Source organism: Chelmon rostratus, chromosome 12 (genome assembly GCF_017976325.1).
Source record: "Chelmon rostratus isolate fCheRos1 chromosome 12, fCheRos1.pri, whole genome shotgun sequence".
Lineage (NCBI taxonomy): Eukaryota > Metazoa > Chordata > Actinopteri > Chaetodontiformes > Chaetodontidae > Chelmon > Chelmon rostratus.
Genome location: NC_055669.1, coordinates 9,579,303 through 9,601,126, shown reverse-complemented (window position 1 = coordinate 9,601,126; position 21,824 = coordinate 9,579,303). Strand labels below are relative to the sequence as shown.

The following is a 21,824-nucleotide window of genomic DNA, read 5'->3' as shown; positions in this document are numbered from 1 at the left end:
TTTCAGGCACGCAGTAATTAAAACCCCAAAATGAGCTTTGCAGCCAGTTTGTTTAAACTGTCTATATAAAAAAAAAACACTCATACAAAAAGTCCAAAGTTTATGATTGATATATTCAGTGTAGTATGAAGAAGTGAGTTAGGGTCACTAGAAACTTAGACCAAGCACAAGACAGAGTTCATTGGAGAGTTATAGAAGTGGCATTCCCTGTCCGTGGTTTAATTTTTCTTTATATCACTGGCAAATAAGATTAAACAAAGGCATAGAATATAATAGAATAGAATTTATAAAATTTTTATGACTCAATCATTCAGAGCAAAGACTATGACAATACACAGGTGTATTAAGTAAAAGGCTTTTTTTATTTAAATTAGCATAAAAAGCAAAAACAAAACTAAGAACAATGTAAAATAGGCTACAGTCAACTTCAAAAACATTTATAGAGCATGATGCATATATTTTGTGAAGTTGAAAACAAGCACTTTATAAAAAATAGATATCTACATTGTAACATAATGAACATCCAAGTATGCATCTCCCAAAGTGGCTATGTGGTCTGTACATTTCCCGCAATGATAAAAAAAAAAAGATCTCCATCACTTGAAAGACTATGACAGCAGTACTCAACATGAACTACTTTCTATGGAAGATTATGTGTTTGTGACAAGCTCTAAGGCCTTTGCTGAGTATATAACAGGTAATTAAGCAGAAAAAAAACACAGTGGTTAAAATGCAACCACGAAATCTTGCTGTCCATCTTTGTCAAAAGCTCAGGTTTTTACAAACGATTTAGTTTCACCACACTGGACTTTAAAAACAGGAGCACGACGGCTGCCACATCCAACTTCTGACCACCAAGAAATGGTTTTCTTTACACTCTTATCTCTCTTTTTTGGTGTCAAAAGTGTTGTGCAACATTCACAAACACAACACGGTTTACATAAAGTATGAAATGTAAGAAAAAATTCCACCATGAAACAAAAAGGACTGATAGGAGTGTTGATAATATTCAGCCTTGAGAGATAGAACTGGGAACAGGGTGGCACGTAACAAGCCACGCAGCTGGGGGTCTGGTGCTGGAGGGCAGTAACTGTGGGACTGTTAGGTACACGTAAGGTGGACTGCTGATGCCGCTTTAGGGCCGGGGGTCATAAAGAGAGAAGCCTGTTTGATTACACACACGGGGGAGGGGGTCACTGGGGCAGTAGGTAGTAGAGGGGAGGCTTACAGTCTTACAGTGTGAAATCTACTCCTGGGCCTCTTTTCCAGTCATCTTGTAGATCTCAGAGGGGCCATCAACATGGGTGATGGTAGTAGTCAGCTGGATGTCCTCTCCACTGTTTCCACCAGCATCTCCTGCACACGAACGGGACACAACACCAAAATGACCACCGATATAACAAGAATACAAACCGTTTTAAAAGCCTATATCTTACTGTTTGGGTTGACATTGTGCACATTCCTTTGTATTACAATGATGCACAGCGTATCAAGTTGGTTTAGCTGAATTACATTAACATGAGCACTCTCAGCTTGTTCGAAACAGAAGTGAAACTCTGATAAAGTAAATCAACACAGAGACTGAAACTTGGAGAGAGGCGCCCCTCCCATGAGACTGGTTGACGCACTTCAGGGAAAGCTTCCAGAACTTCAAACCCTCTTTTTCTCTCCCTGTGTCACTGACGTCAGGAGATGGATGGATGGTTTTCATTACTTCCCCGCTCTCCACCCCGCCCCCCACCCCTCCCCCATCCTCTCTTCACTGTTCCTTTCCCTTCTGTCTGGAAGGAAGCCTGGTGTCCATTAGAATCAGTCTCAGGCCAAAGAGACACTTCTTTCCCCTGGGAATCTGGGTCCTTCTGAATCACCACCACCCCTTCCTCCAAAAACAAACTTTGCATGAATAGGCAGCTTTACAGCCAGTTACTCCCTCATCAGAGAGAAGTGAGAGCTAATGAAATGTATCCAATAACTTTACTAGAGTGAGAAAGTTTATTCATGTAACACTTAAAAGGTAAGTAATTGAAACAAACTGTAATAATTATTAAATCATCACTATAATTAGAGCAATATTTAGCTTGCTACTTTTTCATATTTCAAGATGTCAACAAGTGATAGCAGGGTTACTCTGGACTGAATCAAACAGGCCTATCTAACTAACTGATATATTAAAACATTCAGACAATTTCATGCATAAATAAAAAACATATCTGATATTATATTATCTAGTATATTCAATTCTGTGTCCAGCTTACATCAAAGACTTAACTGCTGCAAATGGTTGAGCTTTTTAGTTTCATCCCAACTGACTACAACCAGACAGAGCATTTATAACCGACACTCCCAGCCATCTTATTTCTTTAGGAAACTAGTAGAAATATGTAGTTACCAGTGATGCACTGACCACTTGACTGCTCGTCTCCATAACGTTTGTGAGACGGTGCGTAGAGGAACATGATGGCGAAGACGTACAGGTTCCACATGCCGTAGATGCCAGTGAAGAAGGCGCTGTTCACCTGCACTGTGTGGTCTCCCCAGTGCCAGTGGCCCTCATTCACCTGGACGCAGACAAAATACAAATGCAAACTTTTGTGTTTATTGTGAAATTAAAAATAATGTCACCAATTACTACCTAAATAGTCCTTACTGTGGAGGACGTAACTTCTGTTTGATGTCACTCACCTGACTGATGATGAAGAAGATGACGGTCATAGCCGCGCAGGCCAGAGTGACCAGCATGAGGAACTTGAACCTGAAAATCAGACCCTAAAGGGTGAAAAAGGGGGATGGGTTAGTGACAAATTAGTTGAAAAAAAAAAAAAATAACCCGCACACAGTCCTTGTAGCAGACAAATCCTTCTGTACTGCCATGAACAAACTGTTTGGGTTTTATTGGGAATCGTTAAAAAGACGAGACTGCCAGATGAAAACACACACCTCATAGTGCAGACGTCTGGCCTTGGACATGGCAGGCAGGGACGTCCTCTTACCGCTGATGTTGCGGAACACTTGAAAAACCATGAAGCAGAGGAAGAGGAAGTAGAGACAGGCACAGATCCCTGCCACAATTATGAACGCCATCTGAGGCAGCAGCAGTCAAGGAAATAACCCAACAACACTCTCCTTAAAGAGAGTCTGCCAGCAGAGCGGTGGTGCATACTGTACAGAAAATATGGAAGATGCCCACTGGCTCATTATTCTGCAGCAAGCAGACTTGATCGGTTTGCTAGTCACAAGTCACTTCTCTAACCTTTAGGCCACCGCTGCCTCCATTTTCTCCATTGCGTAAGGCTGTGTGTGTCATTAATAAAACTAGAGCAGACTTCACTGCAGTAGAAGGCACAGAAGAGACATGTCAGCGGTGGCCTTATAAAGATTTGATGATCCTGGTTATAGACGCTGTGCCAAATGTCTTCATCAAACCACTGAGAGTCAGGAACACTGAGCAGGCTTTTCCTTTTCATGGGACTTAGGAAAAAAAAAAGAGAAGAGAAGAAGAAAAGGGAGAAAAGACTGTTTGGCAGTTGTTTCTGAGAAGGTGTGCTGATGAATCTTGCATTGCTCCGCTTGGCAAGCATACCGGTACACACACATAAACACATCATCCCGAGACCCTGGGCAATGCTTTCACATATGGCATTACTGAATTATTTCTCATCAGAGACCAGTTTCCAGTTCACGCTAAAGCCATCGAGACGGCTGTCTCATACATGCACTGCAAGAACCGGAAACATGGCATTCAGTCATGATATCTGAGCCTGAAGATGAAACAAAGAACAGCAGGTTTGTAGTTGCAGAGAGACATTTGTTCCAACAACAAGAGCAGAGGAACAAACAAATATATGTTTATTGGCTGCTGAACATGATTTCACCACTTACACTCTGAGGGATATTATGAGCTGTTTGCCCTTATTCTGATACTGTTGTCAAATATAGTTTAAAAAAGGATACAGCAAGCTCAGTTCCTACATCAGATGCCCAGATGCTATAGAATGGGTTTGTCAGCTGGACCCCTCTGGTGAATACAAAAACAACACATTTATACTGTTTCCCTCTGCTAAGTGTGACATAGCAATTCATTACTAAAAGCAGATGATAAAAACATCATGTGGAGGTAAAATAGAAATAAAAAGTACAACAAAGATTCATTATTAGCATGGATCATACAGATATGTGCCACTGTTGTAAAAGCAAGTCTCTTGTTCTACAAAGCGAGGGGAAAAACGTGGTCTCACCTCTCACACATGTCGAAGATAAAGAGGCAGAAGGAGCCAAACACGATGGGTCCGACCTGCTTCCAGTAGACTGAGAAACGGTTCCTCTCTGTCTGGTCCTGAGAGAAAAGGACAAGACAGACTTCAAGATACTGTATCACATTTCATAGATCACATACGGCACAAGTCCATTATCACCAAAATCCTTCTGGATTAGGTCACACTGAATATAACATTGTCTTAAAGCCAAAATAAGCACCTTTTATGGTTTTACTGTTTCAAAGTACGTGATGTAACTGAGTGAACCAGGTTAAGTGTTAATGACACAGATTCACCCATACAAACTGCACAAGCTGCAAAAAAACATAAAGCAACTAATTTAGTCAACAAAGCTCTCCATATTGTTAAATATCAAGAATCGGTTCAGATTTACGTCCACCTGTTACTGTTATCAGATATTCTGAGGTCACCTCAAAATATGGATTTGTAGTGTGTGTGATCGGATGAGACAAAATAAATTGGTAGAAATAAGACAGATGGAAAAACAGCCATACGTTGTGATTCTACTTCTATATGCCATTCTTCAGTGATGCTGATGATATTCCTGACAAAACCATCAAAATATACAGTGGCTTTCGGCCCCTTGGACGATTTTCATGTTTAAGGGTTTTTACTCTTATCAAATCAGGCGTACAGCATACATACATAGGATTCTTTCAGTCAACATATATATATATATATATGTATATCTGGACATTCCAACACGTCAGCAAGACAAAAAGAAAAAGTTAAATATATAATATATTACAAAAAACTTTTTTTTTTTTTATTGTGAGGGAGGTCACAGTGGCAGCTCTGAAAGCTGAGATGGGAGAGACAGCAGATAGCAATGGTTGCCCTGGTGCTTCAACCGTCCCCCCTTTTAAAAACAGACCAAGCCAGTGTTAGGACACAACACGGAAACAATGCAGAAGACAGGTCTCTGGTCAGATGAGATCAAAACAAAGAGAGATGCTCTCTGTGGTAGGCCCTCCATGTCTTGTGGAGGTAGACAACCACCTCAATACAATTCAGAATTTGTGTCTGGACTTCAGCTTACTGTTTGCTCCATGCAACATGGCAAAGCTTAGCAGTTAAGCAAAGGCGCATGGGCAAACATTGCAGAGTCCAGATGTGCAAAGAGGCAGTACATGCAAGTTCAATTCAATGTTGACTTGAATACTTTATTTGTACTTAAACATCTGCCACAGCAGACATTCTTACATGTGACAGCATGAAAAGCATAATGAATAACAAACACAGTGAACAGCGCACAATACCAGGAGGAACATGGAACTCGCTTAACTGACTGCAGCTCCAATTAATGCTATTTTGTCAAAAAAAATAAAAAATAAAAGTATAGCATAAAAGGTCCCTTGTGCATGCTCACCATCGTGGTGGTGAGACACCTGAGTGGAACAGAGCCTTCACTAATGCTACTGGTTACACCTGAGCATCTTTTCCTGCTGTGACAACTCAAAATGTCTTTCATGAAATAAAATGTTACATCAGTCCATCTATCTTTCTTAAGTGATGTTCTTCAGTGGTTTACTTGCCAGCAGCTATACACGACACAGGCCAACTAATGAAATCCTCCTTGTACTGAATGCAAAGGATTAGTGACAGCACATACTAAAGTGCAGCTGAGAATGAGAGCGAGGCTTTTTGTCACAATACAAAAACTAGAGCCGTGATGCAACATATCAAGCAGCTAGTTGGACAAAAATTAACATCCCAGAAAATCACATCTCTGCATACGATGAGAAGGTGAATTGATTGTGAGACATTCAGATTGGCTAATCAAGCACAGATGAATGGATGTCATGCGCAACTGACTCGAGCATTACACGGGGGTGATTAAAAAGCAGGTGCTGCAAGAAGATGGACAATGAGGCAAACACAAGGGTTTATCTACTGTATGAGTGTGCCAGGGGTGGACCTTGAGAACAAGCCAAGAGGTTTAGGAACAAATAGTGCAAAGAACATGTCACTAAACGAGGCATCGATCAAGAGGCAAATGAAATCACTTTTGCGTAAGCAAATGGAGCTCAGCCTTCCAGCTCACGAGAGAAAAAACAGGCTTCTGAGCACAAGACGCTGCTGAGAGAACTGAGGAGCGGCAAAGAGACCGTGACTGCCCCAATCCAGGCCAAATAACAGATATCACATGAGAATGACCTGCGAGTTATTTGTGGGATGAAGGTCAAGTTCAGGGAAGATTTTGATGGCTGATACACAACTCTCAGACATCTTCACAAGTCCTCTGTCCAGAGCCCATCCTGCAAAGAAGTGTCTTTCCTAGATAAAAATGACAGTGAGATAAGATGCGCCAAACCTTTTTCGATAAAACAATTTTTCCAATTATATGTTTTAATGTGAACTTATAATGGTAAAATTACATTTTTATTCTTATTATTTAAACCAATTCTGTTTGACAGACAAACAGAGCGTAGAAAGAGTCACAAAAAGCAAAGACAGGTGCAGGTACTGCTAAACAAACATGGATTTGTGTTAATGAAAACGGTATTAAACAAATGTACACCTAATGAATAATTGAACTCTTCTCAGCTGAGCTGACACATTCTGTCACATTCACATCTTCAAGTTTTTTGTTAAAGAGCCACATTTTACATCCACTCACTCAAAATGAATTTGATAAAGCAACAAAACATGAAAAAGTCCAAGGAGGGTTAAAGCGCTGCATATTTGGCTTGCAGATTGATGAGCACTGGGATACAAAGTGTATCTACAGATATATATACCCTTATCCTGACAAAGCCCCTCATTTTATTTTTATTCATGCTTCGTGTCATTTTAGAAGGTTGTGAAGTGGTGATTGCAGGGTGGGACACAATGAATACACAAGCATAATGGACATTATGCAACAATCCACCCAACTCAGAGATACGTTTTAAGGCTTCAAGATGAGGCTAGAATTACCACCTTGCAGCTGTATGCCTCTGTCAACCAGTGAAGCTGCAGTTTACATCCATGTCTGTCCAGAGCCATGTGATATACAGTATGTAGTTTAGACTTTAAAACCTGCAGTGCAGACCTTTTGTCTCCCCCTTCTGGCAGAGTGATTACACAAATTTTGTCGACATGCTCGTGACACCATAAGCTCTACCGTACGCGTAGCTGCTGGACCCAAACTGGTCCCCCTCCAGCAAACCAATCATTGCTGGTTAACATAAAACGCATCACTACCACTGTGCCAGCGCAGGGATGTCAGCACAGACACCAGATTTAAAAACTCAGTATCTGACCAAATGAGAAATATGGTTGCAATCTCCCCTTTGTTCCTGAGTTGTGGTGTTGAATAATGGCCAGAAAAGAAGTGTTTATGCACAACAAAATAATGTCACAGTGAAGTTGGCGTTTCACCTTTTGAGGACTTTTGTGTGAAATTTTGTTACAACTAGCATAGGAATGATTTGCTAAAAACGTGTTTTGTGAGCCCTAGTCAGTTCATTCTTGAGTGCAGGTGAATGTTTGTGACAAATTTGTGGAAATTCCCTCATGGTGTTCCTGAGATTTTGCGTTGACAAGACTGGGACGGATGGGCGATGTACCTACAGGCAGGCGGACAGACAAAGCAAAAACCCAATGTCTCCAGCCATGGCTGTCACCGGCACAAAAGCTTTGGAATAAAAATATAAATACAAATCCAGAAGCCTAATTCACCTGCTTGGTCAACCTAATAGTGCTTTACATTGTTTTCTATTCACCTGGACGGAGGAAGAGGAAAAGGCACACAGGTAGTGCACTAAATGGCTGTGAGATCACAGTTAGTAGGCAAGCCTGCAGGTCAGTCAGAAAAACATCAACTTATATGGTGCCGTGTACAGTACCATGAGGTGCTCCCCGCAGAAGATGATCCAGAAGGAGAGTAGCATGGAGTAGAAGATGCCCTGCCTGATGTCTCCAAAAAGCAGCATCCAGGTCCAGTTGAAGCCGATGGAGAACCACTCCACAGGGATGTTGATGAACGTCATGGAGATACCCAGAGCAAGGATTACCCTGAAGGAGCAAAAACAGTTTTAAATCTACAATTTTTCATTATTAACAGCATTTGTGCCATCGTGAATGCCAACCTTGCATGTGTTTAAAAATACAATCTACATTGATTTATGTTGATGATGAATTAGTTATATTTTAAAATAAATAAATAACCACAGCAGTGGAATCCCTGCAGCATTCGCAGCCGTGTTAATATGTTCAAGAAAGAAAAGGATGAGACTAAACCAACTACAACCCCTGAGAAACTTTTTTGCAAATCAATAAAATGTAATGATGAACATCGTTGGCAGATTAAAATTTAGGGCCACCTTAATTGGCAGGCTTTACACTTGAATCTTTACACAGACACAGTGTTTTAGAGCAAGGCTACATTTGGTCTGCTGAAGCAGGCTCATTAGATCTTGGGACATTATTGATTAGATTATCCATTCAGCTACAAGCACAGTGTGTCCCCGCTGACCTATCCATTTCTACATAATTCACTACCTTTCCAAACAAGTCTCATCATTACAGCCAACCTCCCTCAACCTGAGGGTGAATGAGTAAAGAACAATCAGCCTACAGAGAGAGGGAAGAGAGCTCGTCTTCCAACAGTCTGCAGCAGGTCCCTGCATGCCGCCAGTAGATGAAAGGATGATCGTAAATAGACAGTTACAAGGGCAAAACAGAGCTAGAGTGTGTGTGCGCGTGTCTGAGAGAGAGAGAGAGAGAGAGAACAGAAAATAAAGGTGACCTGAAAACATTGGGGACAAACAGTTTTTGCAAACGCTGTGAGTTACAGAAGTAATGCAACACAGCTTGTAAGCCATTCCACTGCAGACAGCTCGTCAGCGATGTTCTACAGAGTGAAACCACATTTGACTGGTATGCAGGGAATGTGTCCTGAGCACCACCAACACAGGCAGGAGAGCCGGGGCCCGTATCTTTATGTGCGAGTGTGGAAAAAGGGCTTGGTTTCAAAGTCTGAGGTTAATGCTGAATGCATGCAACCTTTTGATATGTGATGGCAGGAAAAGCACAGGTATAACTAATAACATTACTTATGTCTGCGTCCCATTTGAGTGAGCCAGTTCCTGGGTCCTGCTATTCTGCACGCTAACTCAACGACACATTGAACTGAACAGAGCCATCGATAATGTTATTAATCCCACGTGTGCTGTCCCTGTTATGATACAGTAAGTCACAGTGCCTGTTGCAAATGTGCTTTTGCTGAGAGCAGAACATTTTTCATTTTGCAGTTTTAACAGAAGTGTCTGATGTCACAAAGTGAAGATGACGCATGTTTAGGTGTAATATGTCACGGTTTGCCCATTTTATGAATTATATAATCTTAGGCTATTTTCCACATTGAGAGTTCCCACTCACATCTGTCCTCTAGGTCTAGACGAAGTCTGAAGTTTAGCATTCTGACACCTCTGTGGACTAGCATGACGGGAGACTCTGGTAAAGCTTTCACAGCATGAAAAAATCATTCCCTGTCCACAAATAGGGTACGAGTCGCACTTCCTCAGATCCTGCTGGTCATTTGGGAATAAGGGCTGTGAGCCGGAAAATACAGAGGGAAGGAGAGAGGCATCGACTGTGTGTGTGTGTGTGTGTGTGTGTGCATGCACATGTGGTGTCTAAGTGAGCTGTCCTGAATGTGTGTATATGCAGCATGTGTCGGTTGAGTGCTAGCTTGCAGATTTTGTAACGCGTTTCACGCTTCGCCAGGCGCTTCCTGTGGCGCAGAACGCCGCCTCTTACTGATCTGTCTTCCCAGCACGGCAGGGGGTTAGACAAACACTGAGCTCTGAGCACAGCTTCAACTTTCCACAGCATGACGTTCAAACTATCTGCTTCAGGCGAACTACCTGCATTCACTGCTCTAACCTTCATGGGGTTTGGTTAAGGAATGAACACAAATATCTCAGGTTTTGAATCCCCCCCAGCCCCACCCCGATATAAATCTGGAAATCTGGCAAGAGGAAAGTCTTCACTTGTTTTGAAATTTGAAACTAAGTGGCTGCAGACTTCTTTGATTACACCACCTCACTGACAGTTTAACATTCCTCCACAGACGCTTGATAAACACCTTCAGATGTCATTGATCTTCACTGCATAGAGTTAGCATGACCTGCTTGTACATTTCATCCATAGTTAATATATGCCTTCACCCAGCAGACACACTGAAGCAGAGCCTTTGCAGCTTTTAATGGAACCATTGGTGTAGATCCTGGATCTCTCTCTTCTAACAAGCACCATTCCTATGTGGCACATTCCTATAATTCTCTAAAAATAAACATGGTGCCATCAATACAACAATGAACACAAGACACCATTATATAGATGATGCCTTACTTCTCCAGCAGCACAGGCGGTCTGCTCATGAGGGTGATCCGTCTCCAGTACCAGATCATGATGATGAGGATGCTGGGTGTGAGGAATGTCTTCATGGCAAACCACACTTGGGTGAAGCCTCCGTTTTGATGGATGCCCTAGGAGGAGAAAGAAACACCATCAGAGTCAACTATTTCTGTAGGTGTAACCTATTTTATTGGCAAACAAGGGCTAAAGCTAACAGCACACCGCTCAATGGCCAAATATGTCTGTCATAGATGAAAGAGGACCTCCAATGATGCGAGTTAAGCAGTGGACCAAAATGCTTGAAATTGACAGGTCCCAATCTGAAGGAAACTTACAACAAGACGAATGTCTTTGATTTCTCCGATCCCCACGTTGACCTTCTTACGCTCGTTGACAGGCAGGCGGATGTTGAGAAGATAGTACTTATGGGCCACGCTGCCGACCTCCATGAAGGGCAGCAGGTCACACTCATAGTAACGTCCCTCGTTTTCAAAGGTCTGGAAAACACCCAGAAACACAGCATATCTGGTTTAAGACATTCATGTGAAGATAACTGATACTTTAAATGCCTTTAATAATATCAAAGACACATCCTACAAACTTAATTCTGACTCCATATTTAAACTTTCTCAGTCAGGCTGCACATCAAGGCGTCTTTGAGTTAAGCTATAGACCACTATCAGCTGGAGGAACAGGTTCATCTGTCCAGTTGTAATATAAATACGCCAAAGTGCCCTTAAGATAGGTTGTAAATCAGCCAACACTGGTGACATCATTACAATCAGCAGTATCAATAGTGGTTCAGCAAAATCCCACAAGAAATATTTCTAGATGCCAGTATTTGAGGTTAAAAAAAAAAAAACTTTAGATGACATGGATTATAACAAAAATAGCTTTTAAGTTAAAATCTGACAAAATAAGCTAGCTACTTTTTGAATTTGTCACATCAATGACCTGACTTATCAACTGCAACAACAGTAGCATGAGTAGAACCTGATAATGCTGACATATAGGACACTTGTAAAAAATACAGCATATATCAGGTGTACACTGGAATAACTTGTTTTTGGTATTGTAAAAAGATGCACAATGGTGAGTGTCATTTCCACACCTTGGTAGTAGTGAAGTTGCAGGTGAGCTTCCTCTGTTCAAAAGAGTGAGCCATCTCTGTCCATTCACTGACTGTGTCGTCCCTGTAGGCCAGGCCCACATCAATGGTGACCATCGCTCCATCCACTGCAAAGAATTACCACAGCAGCAATTCAGAAATAGAGAATTACACAGTGCTGAACAGAGAATTTATGTCCACTGAACAAGATATTCATGTTTCTATGCCTGTTATATATTCTCACTTCACAACTCTGCTGGCTGCTTTTATCCCAGTGACGGGATAAAATTAAGTCCTGATGACAGACAGCCACGGCCTTTTAAGTAGATGACCGGCAAAGTGACAACACTGCTAGCACTGACATGCTGACATTCCCCACTATAATCTGAAAATGTACGGTTCATCTTCAGGTAGCATGCCAGTGTTTCACATGCTAATGTACTCCAGAGGAAAGGAAAATGAGGATGGACATTTTATTCAATAAATCACAAAGAATCTGAGCTTCTAGCTGTCACTGATGTCTGTCATATGGGTCATCCTGTTCATTTAAGATGACTGTATTTTCTAGACTAGTACAAGGCTAAATCATTTGAGTGTTAATATGTGGTCCTGTCACCTGGAATGAGTCTGAAACGGCGAGATTAACAGGATTATTTCTCAGCATGTAAACATATTCAGTGATTCAGCCTGCTCTCCGCGGTGAGCCAAATCTAGGTTACTTCCTACTTGACATAAACTCCAACAAGACCTTGAGCTGGCCTCCAACAGCCCAGCCCAGAGAATCCAACAAAAACATCCAAAGCCAAGCTATTAAAACTGCATCTTTAGATCACATTACAAAGCCAAGTGTTCTCTCCTCCAGCCCTCCAGAGTGCCTCTTGTACCGTTATGAAACCAGCTGGAATGAAGAGAAAGAAACCCAGTGGCCTGTGCTGTGAGAAAGAAAAAACAAAAAAGTGGTCGAGGAGGGGGAGAGGGAACCAGATGAGAACTGGCAGCCGACTGTCTCTGTAATGCCCTCCACTCTGCCATTGGTCGAGCCAGACGCCCTCGAATGTCAGCTCACTTCATGCAAACATTCCACTCCAGTCCAGCGGCCATCGCCACGGAAACTAAGCCTCCTCAACAGCTGTGTTATTGCTGGACCCAGGCCAAGGGGTGCCTGGTGCTGGGGTGGAGTGGGGCAGGTGGGCGGAGTGGTTAATAAGGGCGAAGCTCTTCCCTAGTGTTACACAGATAAGGTAGTCAAGGAAGAGATGGCCTTGTGTTCATGTGTCTACAGAAACAAAATCTGCCTACCTTTGTGTTCTCGTCAGGATTTAGACACAGGAGTGGACGCCATTTTGTTAATTATGGAAGACCTGACATCACTGTGTTTGGGGCTGGAGTTTCGTAGAATTTTATAATTTCTGAATCTGGTATCTACTCAGTGCAAGGCAGATGAATCCTATCCGACCTGTTTAGGTCTGGCTATTAACAAATGGAATGAATAGAAGTTATACAAGTTATCGTGTATATTTTTTAAGACCTGAAAGACTCTCAGTTTTACCTCAGAGAATACAGTTTTGATATTTGAAAGTTTTGTACAATGCTCATTTTTTGTAAAGGAGGAGAGAAGGGGGAACCAGAGGATTAAATTTAAGAATCAAAGATAAACAAATCTGTGTATTCTGCCAAAATAAAACAATCAGAACCCAACAGTAACTGCAAAAATACAGTTATTTCTTTAATCTCACAGCTTGCTACATATTGATAACTTTAAGGTCCTTCGATATACTGCTGGATCTCATTTTGCATTAAATGAGTAAGAACAGTCATATTTAAGAATTAAACCACAAAAAAAGTCCTGCTCACTTCTGAGGTATCACTGTCGGAGGATAGGACAGATTTTTTTTTTTTTTTTTTTTAAATTAGATGGTAAGCAAAATTACATTTACTTATATTCTTACTATACAAAAACCTAAAGGCTTGGGTATGCCTGAAAACAAGCTAGTTTGTACATTTTAGCAGGCGAGATAATACAGAAAAATCCAACATGAACTGATTCAAAATAGTCAGAAAATCACGAGTTGTTTTAAGCAGGAATTCTGCAGCAACGGCTGGTTTCTGCTGCACGCAGCATCGACAGTACTCTGCTCCGTCTACATCCACTTGTTCTCAAGGCACCTCATGTAGCTCAGAAAGATCAAAATGAGTCTGTAGCATCTGGCAGAAAGACTGTCTGTGGTCCAGGCTGACTCACCGACTCGTCTGTCTGGCAGCCAGGCAGTAAACAACTCACAGCCCCTTAACACATTTCTGCTCAGGCCAAGAATGTGAGCAAGCAAATGACGTTGATGAACAGACCACCACTGTAACATGCCTGTTTAGACAAGCCTTAAAAGAAAGGCTGGGTCATATAAAACTACACCACAAACTTTCAAACTTTTTGTTCTTTACATTATTACAACCCCGATTCCAAAACAGTTTGGACGCTGTAGAAAGAAATAAAACAGAACGTGATAACTTGCTAATCCTTTCTGACATACTCCATTGAAAACAGTACAAAGACAATATATTTAATGTTTCACCTAATCAGCTTAATTGATTTTTGCAAATATATGCTTATTCTGAATTTGATGCCACTTGAAGGCTCAGTCATTTACAAGTAAGGATGGAGGGAGGTTCACTACTTCGTCAAACATATTACATTGCATAAAGGATGTCACTACATGGGCTCAGGGACACTTCACACAGACAGTAAACAGTTTGTTTGCAAATGATTGCATTCTGTTCTAATTTATGTTTAACACAGCGTCCAAACTTCTTTGGAATCCGGGTGGTACAATTACACCTATTACTTTTCTGTTGATTACAAATTACCCTGAGGTGGATGTGTATCAAGGTTTATAGGCATTTGCCAGTTTAGACATGACTCTATAATCACAACTTGTTATAAAGCTCAAGCTGCCATTAACCTGCACAGCTATGCATTCTACGGCATGAAGCAAAGATCCTTTCCTCCTTTCCCAGGCTCTCCTGGTGATGCAGTCACTTATTAGACTTTCACATCATCCTCTCTAATCCCTTCTTTCAGGATCCCAAGCCCCCTACCAGGATACCAAACCCTGTCTTCTTCAAGATGCCAGCTATCTCCCTCCCCCTCCCCATTTTCCTCATATTCAAGCACTGGAGGTCTGTCTATCCACTGACACATTTCACAACAGTGTTGTTTGACAGTTGCTGGAGATGTTACAGTGAAGTTGCTGGTGTAGTTCCCCCATGACAACGGAAATTCAATATTTTATTTTACCTTGAAGATTTGATGTCATATAACTTTAACACTTAAGAAGTAGAAGACAGCAACAGCAGCAAATGTAATGCCACTCTGTAGAGAGTCGAACACTATCTACACATACAGATGTACAACATTGTCATTAATCCCCATTGTTGTGATTCATGTCATTCTGTGGTATCCTTTGTTGTTACAAACTTATTATCCACAAATACTGGATGTTCATACCAGAACAAAAATGTTATGAAAATAGATTGTAACATTCACTGCACAAACGGTTATACAACACCAAAGCCGGGGCGCTGTGTGAAACAGGAATAAAACAGAATGTGATAATCCTATCTGAGAAATACTCCAGTGAAAACAGTATAAAGACAACATATTTAATGTTTTACCCATTAATGTTTCTCATCACCTTCACTGATTTTTGTAAATATCTGCTTATTCCATCAACATGTTTTCAACAAGTCCAACTCCAAAAACACCTGTTTGAAAATTCCACAGGTAAACAGGTTGATTGGTAACAGGTAATAGTATCATGATTGGGTGTGAAAGGAGCATCCTGGAAAGGCTCAGTCCTTCACAAGCAAGGATGGAGCGAGGTTCAGCTCTTTGTGAACACGTGATTGCATAAAGGATGTTACTGCATGGGCTCAGGAACACTTTGTAAAACTGTTGTTGTTAAACAGAGATAATTTGCTAACGATTGCATTCTGTTTTTCTTTGTGATTACACAGTGTCTCAACTCTTCTGGAATTTCATCAATTTATCTTGACAATAAAAAAAAGAAAAAAGAGTGAAAATAAACAAAACACCAATGTTGAAAACTGATGAAATCCTCTGAACTGGGATAACCTCAAATACAAAGTATGTAAATCATTTGGTTGTGGGTCTCAGGATTGGATAATATGACATCTCATTGCTCAGAGGCAAACAACAAGAAACAGGTCCAGATTACCCCCCCCCCCCCATCTCTCTTTATACCTATCTCACAAGCCCAAACCCCAAAGGGGTTGTCTATAGAGAACAAACAGCAGGACATCCATCATTGTTTGCTGCCTTTCAGTGTAACAGAAATCCAATCTACTAAAAAAAGACATTTCTGCGGGTTCACCATAATAGGCTGAAATAAGAACTCAAGACAACATCCTACCACCACATCTTGCAGGAGTAAGGGGCAACAAGTATTGCTGGTAAGATGGAACCACTCTAACCTTGGACTTGTGAATGATTAGAAGTGACAATGGCGAATATTTCAGAGGCTTGATCACATCGTGCTTGTGCAAATATTTGCATTCAGATTGTGTGGGGGAAAAAAAGACAACTCGGAAAAATGACACTGAAAAAAATGCAGCACAAGAAATCACTTTGTCACTGCTGATTATCCAAACTTCAAACACAATCAAGCAATCGTTTTTTTTGCTCATTATCACTTGAATGGCTTTTGGTTCTCCTAAGAATCTTTTAACACCAAGTCTCATGCAAGCCAGCATGGCCTCTTACAAGCATGTGCACATTAGGTTAGACTTTCTTCCTTGGCTGCACCTTGAAAGCCACATCCCAGAGGAGAAACATAAATCTCCTTCGTTTTGTTCTCATCCCTTTACAAAAAAAAAAAAAACCATAAGAAAGTCTTGGTTCTCACCTATCTGGTTGTACATCTTAAATGCAATGTCGAACTGCAGGATGACCAGCATAAACTGGAACCAGGGGCTCATCTCTTTGTTAGGCAGAGGAATGTGGACAGCAAACACTATGTTGTTGGCCTCAATCTTCTTGGCCATGGCCTCATCGAAGGTCCGGATCTTGTCGCATTGGTTAGGACCCCAGGGCATGAACCATTTTGTTTCCTGTCGGTGCTTGACTGTGTCCACACACTTGGTGGCCAAATAGTGGACCGCTGTAGTGGGGCTGGGAGCTGGTGAGACAAATGCAATGTGGGAGAGATGTTAGACTGGGTGTCATATTGAAATACAGCAGCAAAGTGTTTCAAGTTCCTGCCAAGCCAATTTCCCCTCAAAGTAATAAATCACATAAAAAGTTTGAGCAAAAATCAATAAATAAAACTTGAGCACTCTGGATTAAACTGTGCATGGACAATATTAATATCTTAGCAACCATTAAGAAGATTCAACAGGTTGGACCGGAGCCAAATCCAGTCCAAACACTTTGGCAATTACTTTGAACACTGTTTAGAAGATGCCTGATAGCGAACGTCTCTCTCTCTGAAGTGATTGGGAGGGAAAATTCCCGAAAGCTCTCAGGCAACAATTACACTGTTTACGCATTGAGATTCATGAGCTTGACAAGGCTGGTGTTTGTAGTCGCGACTCACAGGACTTTAGTAGCGCTTGGGGGGGAAAAAAATGTACCACTACCATGGGGACACAGAAACATAGGTTTCCTGTTGTGAAAGCTGGAAGTCTGATGTGAACGACAGTGGAGATGTTTGAGAGTTGAGGTGTAACTCCATGTTGCAGAGATCATGTCAGACATTTTGACGAGAGCCTGTTTGACTGACTGTGGGCTGGGACTTCCACCTCATTTTCTATTAGCAGGTACAACAAAAAACATGGGGTCAAGTATTTTATAAGGAAAACTTCCATATATTAAACAAAAAACACACTTCCTCCAAAGGGTGTTCAGCCACTTCACTTTGTTTGAATTGTTTGGTGTTGCAGCCACAGCTCCCAGCAGATTCAGTGAGATCTGGAAGTGACGCACACATGATCCATACAGCCACATATTCACATATATTCTCAGTTACAGTGTTACAAATTATTTTGATTGTGGTGCTGCCGGCTCTCCAAACTGGGTCGGGCACATAAGAATTCACTCGAATGTCCTCTGGACAATTACAATTAAACTTCATACGACAAAGCAGAAACTCTGCCAGGGACTGTGTATTAGAGACAGAGTCATCGAAGTAAGACAGCTATGGGGAACTGAAACACAGTCAAATAATAGTTTACTCAATCGAAAGAAAATTAAAACGGCCACCATTTTGATGATCAATTCATTATTTCATTCATTTTCAAGCAAAATATTCCAAACATTTGATAGTTCAAGCTTTTCAGAAGTGTCATATGACAGCAAATGAAGCACTTGATGTAAATAACATCTCTTTGGGTTCTGGATGGGTGGTTGGACAAAAAAACAAAAAGGAATTTCAACATATCACTTTGGCTTCTAGGGAAGTTGTGATGGTCCCTTTCCCCTTTTTGTACAATTTATAGAACAAACCAATCACAATGATCTCAAGATTGATCGTGAAAATAATGGTAAATTGCAGCACTAAAGCAAAGGTATTGGTATTGATCATCTGAAAAAGGGCTAAAAGTTCATTTGAGCAGGTTAGGCTACATAATTAGAAAAACATGGAACCACCCAAATGTTTCCCACAACTGGTAGGCTCACCAAACCCAGCAAGCAGGCACAAGACATCAAAGCAGGGTGGGAGACCAAAGATTATTTAGACTGAGGAAGTGAAAGCTCACAGCTCAGCCTCCATCTTACCACATTCCTACTGTACGAGAATAACCATCTACTAGAACATGTAGCCAATTTGTTCTGCAACATGCCTCTCAGAGTGCCAATGTCCTATGATTTGAATGATGATTTATGTGTCAACAGTGCAGTGATCCTGATCATACAGCCAAAACAACAATATGAACGTCCTTGTGTAGCCCAACCAGCCTGGAAACCAACTAAATCTCGGTGGAATAACTTGAAGATATACGTGCAGATGCTTCCAATGTGTTTGAGCAAATCTGCAACAAAGACCAGGAGAAGTACTGCAGCCCCAAATGTGCCAAGCCATTTGTGAGATATCTAGGAAGCCTCCGTAAGCTGTAATCACTGCCGAGGGTGCTTGTGGGAAGTACTGACTCACGGGGTGCACATGAAAGCCCAGATTTTCCAGATTCAGCTCATGAAAAAGATTACCAACATATCTAAGAAGACTCAAAGTCATTACCTCTTTGAAAAGGTCACCAGCTCGTGAGGAGTAATACTTTTAGACTGGATATTTCCAAGTTTATATAACTGCAAGAAAGCTTAAAAAGGTGTTTGTGCCTGTGCAGAAGGTGCCCTGTTACGCATCTGAACATCTGATCATATCTGCTCACTTGCAAGAGAGAGCTGACGCGTGGACAACACACTTGCACAACCTTTGGATAACAGACACTCCAGATGGTCATAAAACACAACCAAGGCCATCTTCAAGGAACCTTCCACTGTGTGAGTGTGTTAACACCTGCGTAAAAACAGAGCAGAAAGCACTCGCACACAGCGACAAAGAAGACGCGCCAGACTCAATTAAATCCAGTTATATCTGGAAACCCTTGGCGTTCAATTATCTAGTGACCCTGTGAGTCCAGAAGCACACCGGCTCCTCCAGTCTCCATCGCAGTGTGTCTGGAATAATGGCCGTCCCCTCAGCCTGCTGACCCCATGTCGTGTTCCCGGGTTTGTCGGGAAACAAGGGGAGAAAAACCCCTTTCTACTCAATTACCCCTGCTGCCCCGGCCACCGAGCAAACACAAAGGAATCTGGCTTCATTAAAACCATCTGAGCCAGAAACGAAGCAAACAAGCTAATTTATCACCAGCCATGTAGTGAGCGAGACGGGAGCGCGGGGACGGACGCCGAGAAAGAGCGGTGTTCAGGGGGCTGTAGATGGTTTTCAGATTCAGCCCGTAAGAAAGATACACATCTTTCACATGGACTCTATCAACTGTGTGTGTGTGTGTGTGTGTGCATGTGTGTGTGTGTGCATGTGTGAGTGAGTGGGTGGATTTGAAGAAACTTGACAGCAACTCTGATACAGTCCTCAAGGCAAAATGCAACTTTGACAGCTGTGTGCACATGTGTGTGTGTGTGTGTGTGTGTGTGTGTGTGGTGCACCACTGTCTGCCTCAATGCAAATGAAACTAGGGGAAGAGGGGAGAGGAGGAAACATGAATGCTCTGCCTGCGAGGCGAGAGGGATTTGGGGAGTAGGAGAGGCTTCACACAGGGGGGGAAAGAAGGAGCGAAAGGAAGGTGGATGCTGCCTGGGGCCCCACACAGCAGACAGACATTATATATGAGAGGTGGGGGGGTGAGGAGGAGGAAGAGGAGGAGGGGAGGTATGAGGATCAAAGAAGTGGAAAAAACACAAAAGGTTGGGATGTATTTCAGAGCATTCCTGAGACATTAAGCCACTAAAGATGGTCTTCTGTGTTATTTTAAGCTGGGGACATGAAGCCAGCGGTTGCGGCACGCAGGCAGCGAGCACCTTGATACAAAGCAGTGATTTAGCTGGAGGTGCACTTCGGCAGCTTTGGTGTCAAAGCGCCGCATTGTTTGCGCACGACTCGGTCCAAAAACGGGTGAAATACAGCTAAAAGTTAGCGGCGGCCGTCTTTTCTTCCTCGTTAAAAGCGGTGATTAACGCTGGCATGGAGACATGTAACGACCGGTCCAACTTCAAACTTCAACCGCTCACAGACGTTAGCGTTTGAATTCCAGCAGGCTCGCGCGCACGCACGCGAGTGCTAGCTAAACATGAGGGAAAAAGTGAGGGATAAAAGGTGGACAAACTTACCAATTAAACCGCCGACCATGAAGGCGAACGCCTGGAACAAAAGCAGAGTAACTCCCACTATCACCAACTTTTTGGTGCTCATGTTCTCAATAATAGCCCCCGCCATTGCGAAGGAGAGGTTGGAGCGAAAATATCGCACCGAGCGACAAACAAACAATAACGTGGCGGAAAAGGGGACGAAAAGCGTTGCATCCACGGCCAGTAGGAAGGCAAAGCTGGGCCCCCACCACCGCTCTGCTCCTGCCTTTCAACTTCGAAGGAGGAAAGAAAAAAAAGGAAAGAGGAATCACATGACCGAATAGCGCTCCGCTTTATCCCCGAACAGCCAGCACCAGACCGGGGGAGGATCTGTGGAGCGCCACCGCATTGCAATAGAGGCTGGTAATGCAGGTTACCGTGTCATTGGATGCTTGTAATAGCGCCCCTGTTGTGCGGCTTCAGCCTGCAGGGCTATTTAAAGGGAGTTAAGAGGTCCCGTCTCATGTTTAGTGCTCAATAACCGTCAACACATTGTCCTCCAAAACCTGTTCTTCATTCACATCAAGAATAGATGCTGTTGCCGTCTGCGTGATGGGACGACTTTTAGCCGACCAATGTTCTGCAGTTCTGGTTTGGTAAAGTGTTGATTTTATGCTAGTTACCTGGTTTAAAATGGACTTCCAATCCGCGCTATCACCAACACACCTGAGTGGGTCCTTTGAGCTGGTTTTGAGGCTTGGGTCTTACTTTTCTTCGCACGTGTGAAAACATACACCAGATGAAGGAGTTAATGTGAAAAAGAAGCAATAATTTTCTTGACTTCTCTCGGATTCTTCACAAAAAAGTCTCAGGAGGTCCATTTAGTAGCCCACCTGCTCTCTGTCACATCACATGGTCTTCATCAGCAAACAGGGATTGCCATGGGATTGTAGCTGTTTACAGATTTCTTTTTTTTTTTCTGAGCATTTTGAAGATTTTTTGGCCATGTTGGTTCAAAAGCTGAGGCTCAGTGTTCACTCTTGACCTTGGAAACAGCAGAGGTTGCTTCATCTGCTTCATCAGCAGATTGAGTTTGTCCAGTTGTCATGGAGATTTCCAGTTTGTAGTTTCTATGACTAATCTGTTTATCTTGATTTCCAAAAAGCCTAAATACTCAGTAGGAAAAGCTGGAGATGTCTAACCCCAAAGTATTTTTGAACTTTCCTAAAACTGATCCTTTTAAGACTGAATATTGAGACAGTTTATATGGATGCTTCCT

At 42.2% G+C, this 21,824-nt stretch overlaps 1 protein-coding gene across 4 annotated transcripts; it reads right to left on the bottom strand.

Annotated features, from left to right (window-relative positions):
- Window positions 1-341: 341 nt before the first annotated feature.
- On the bottom strand, window positions 342-20,874 carry wls (Wnt ligand secretion mediator). 4 transcript variants are annotated; one of them, XM_041949725.1, is made up of 13 exons: window positions 20,588-20,874; window positions 16,647-16,919; window positions 11,731-11,855; window positions 10,955-11,116; window positions 10,614-10,750; window positions 8,105-8,273; window positions 6,432-6,551; window positions 4,236-4,333; window positions 3,952-4,015; window positions 2,938-3,081; window positions 2,683-2,766; window positions 2,405-2,558; window positions 342-1,356 (listed from the first exon to the last, which is right to left on the bottom strand). In XM_041949725.1, the coding sequence occupies exons 1-13, from the start codon at window positions 20,691-20,693 to the stop codon at window positions 1,247-1,249; spliced, it is 1,746 nt and encodes a 581-aa protein (XP_041805659.1). In that variant the 5' UTR covers window positions 20,694-20,874; the 3' UTR covers window positions 342-1,246. The 4 variants fall into 4 exon arrangements, with proteins under 4 accessions (XP_041805659.1, XP_041805658.1, XP_041805661.1 ...); XM_041949724.1 differs by having other exon boundaries at window positions 2,390-2,558; window positions 20,588-20,873; XM_041949727.1 differs by lacking the exon at window positions 6,432-6,551 and having other exon boundaries at window positions 20,588-20,872.
- Between the last annotated feature and the right edge of the window lie 950 nt (window positions 20,875-21,824).

Excerpts from the sequence above, each read along its gene's own strand:
- wls (XM_041949724.1), bottom strand. The coding sequence starts at position 20,693 with ATGGCGGGGGCTATTATTGAGAACATGAGCACCAAAAAGTTGGTGATA. Across the intron at positions 2,767-2,937 it reads CCAGACGTCTGCACTATGAG|GGTCTGATTTTCAGGTTCAA; the intron begins GTGTGTGTTTTC and ends TTCACCCTTTAG. Across the intron at positions 1,357-2,389 it reads AAGTGGTCAGTGCATCACTG|GAGATGCTGGTGGAAACAGT; the intron begins GTAACTACATAT and ends GTTCGTGTGCAG.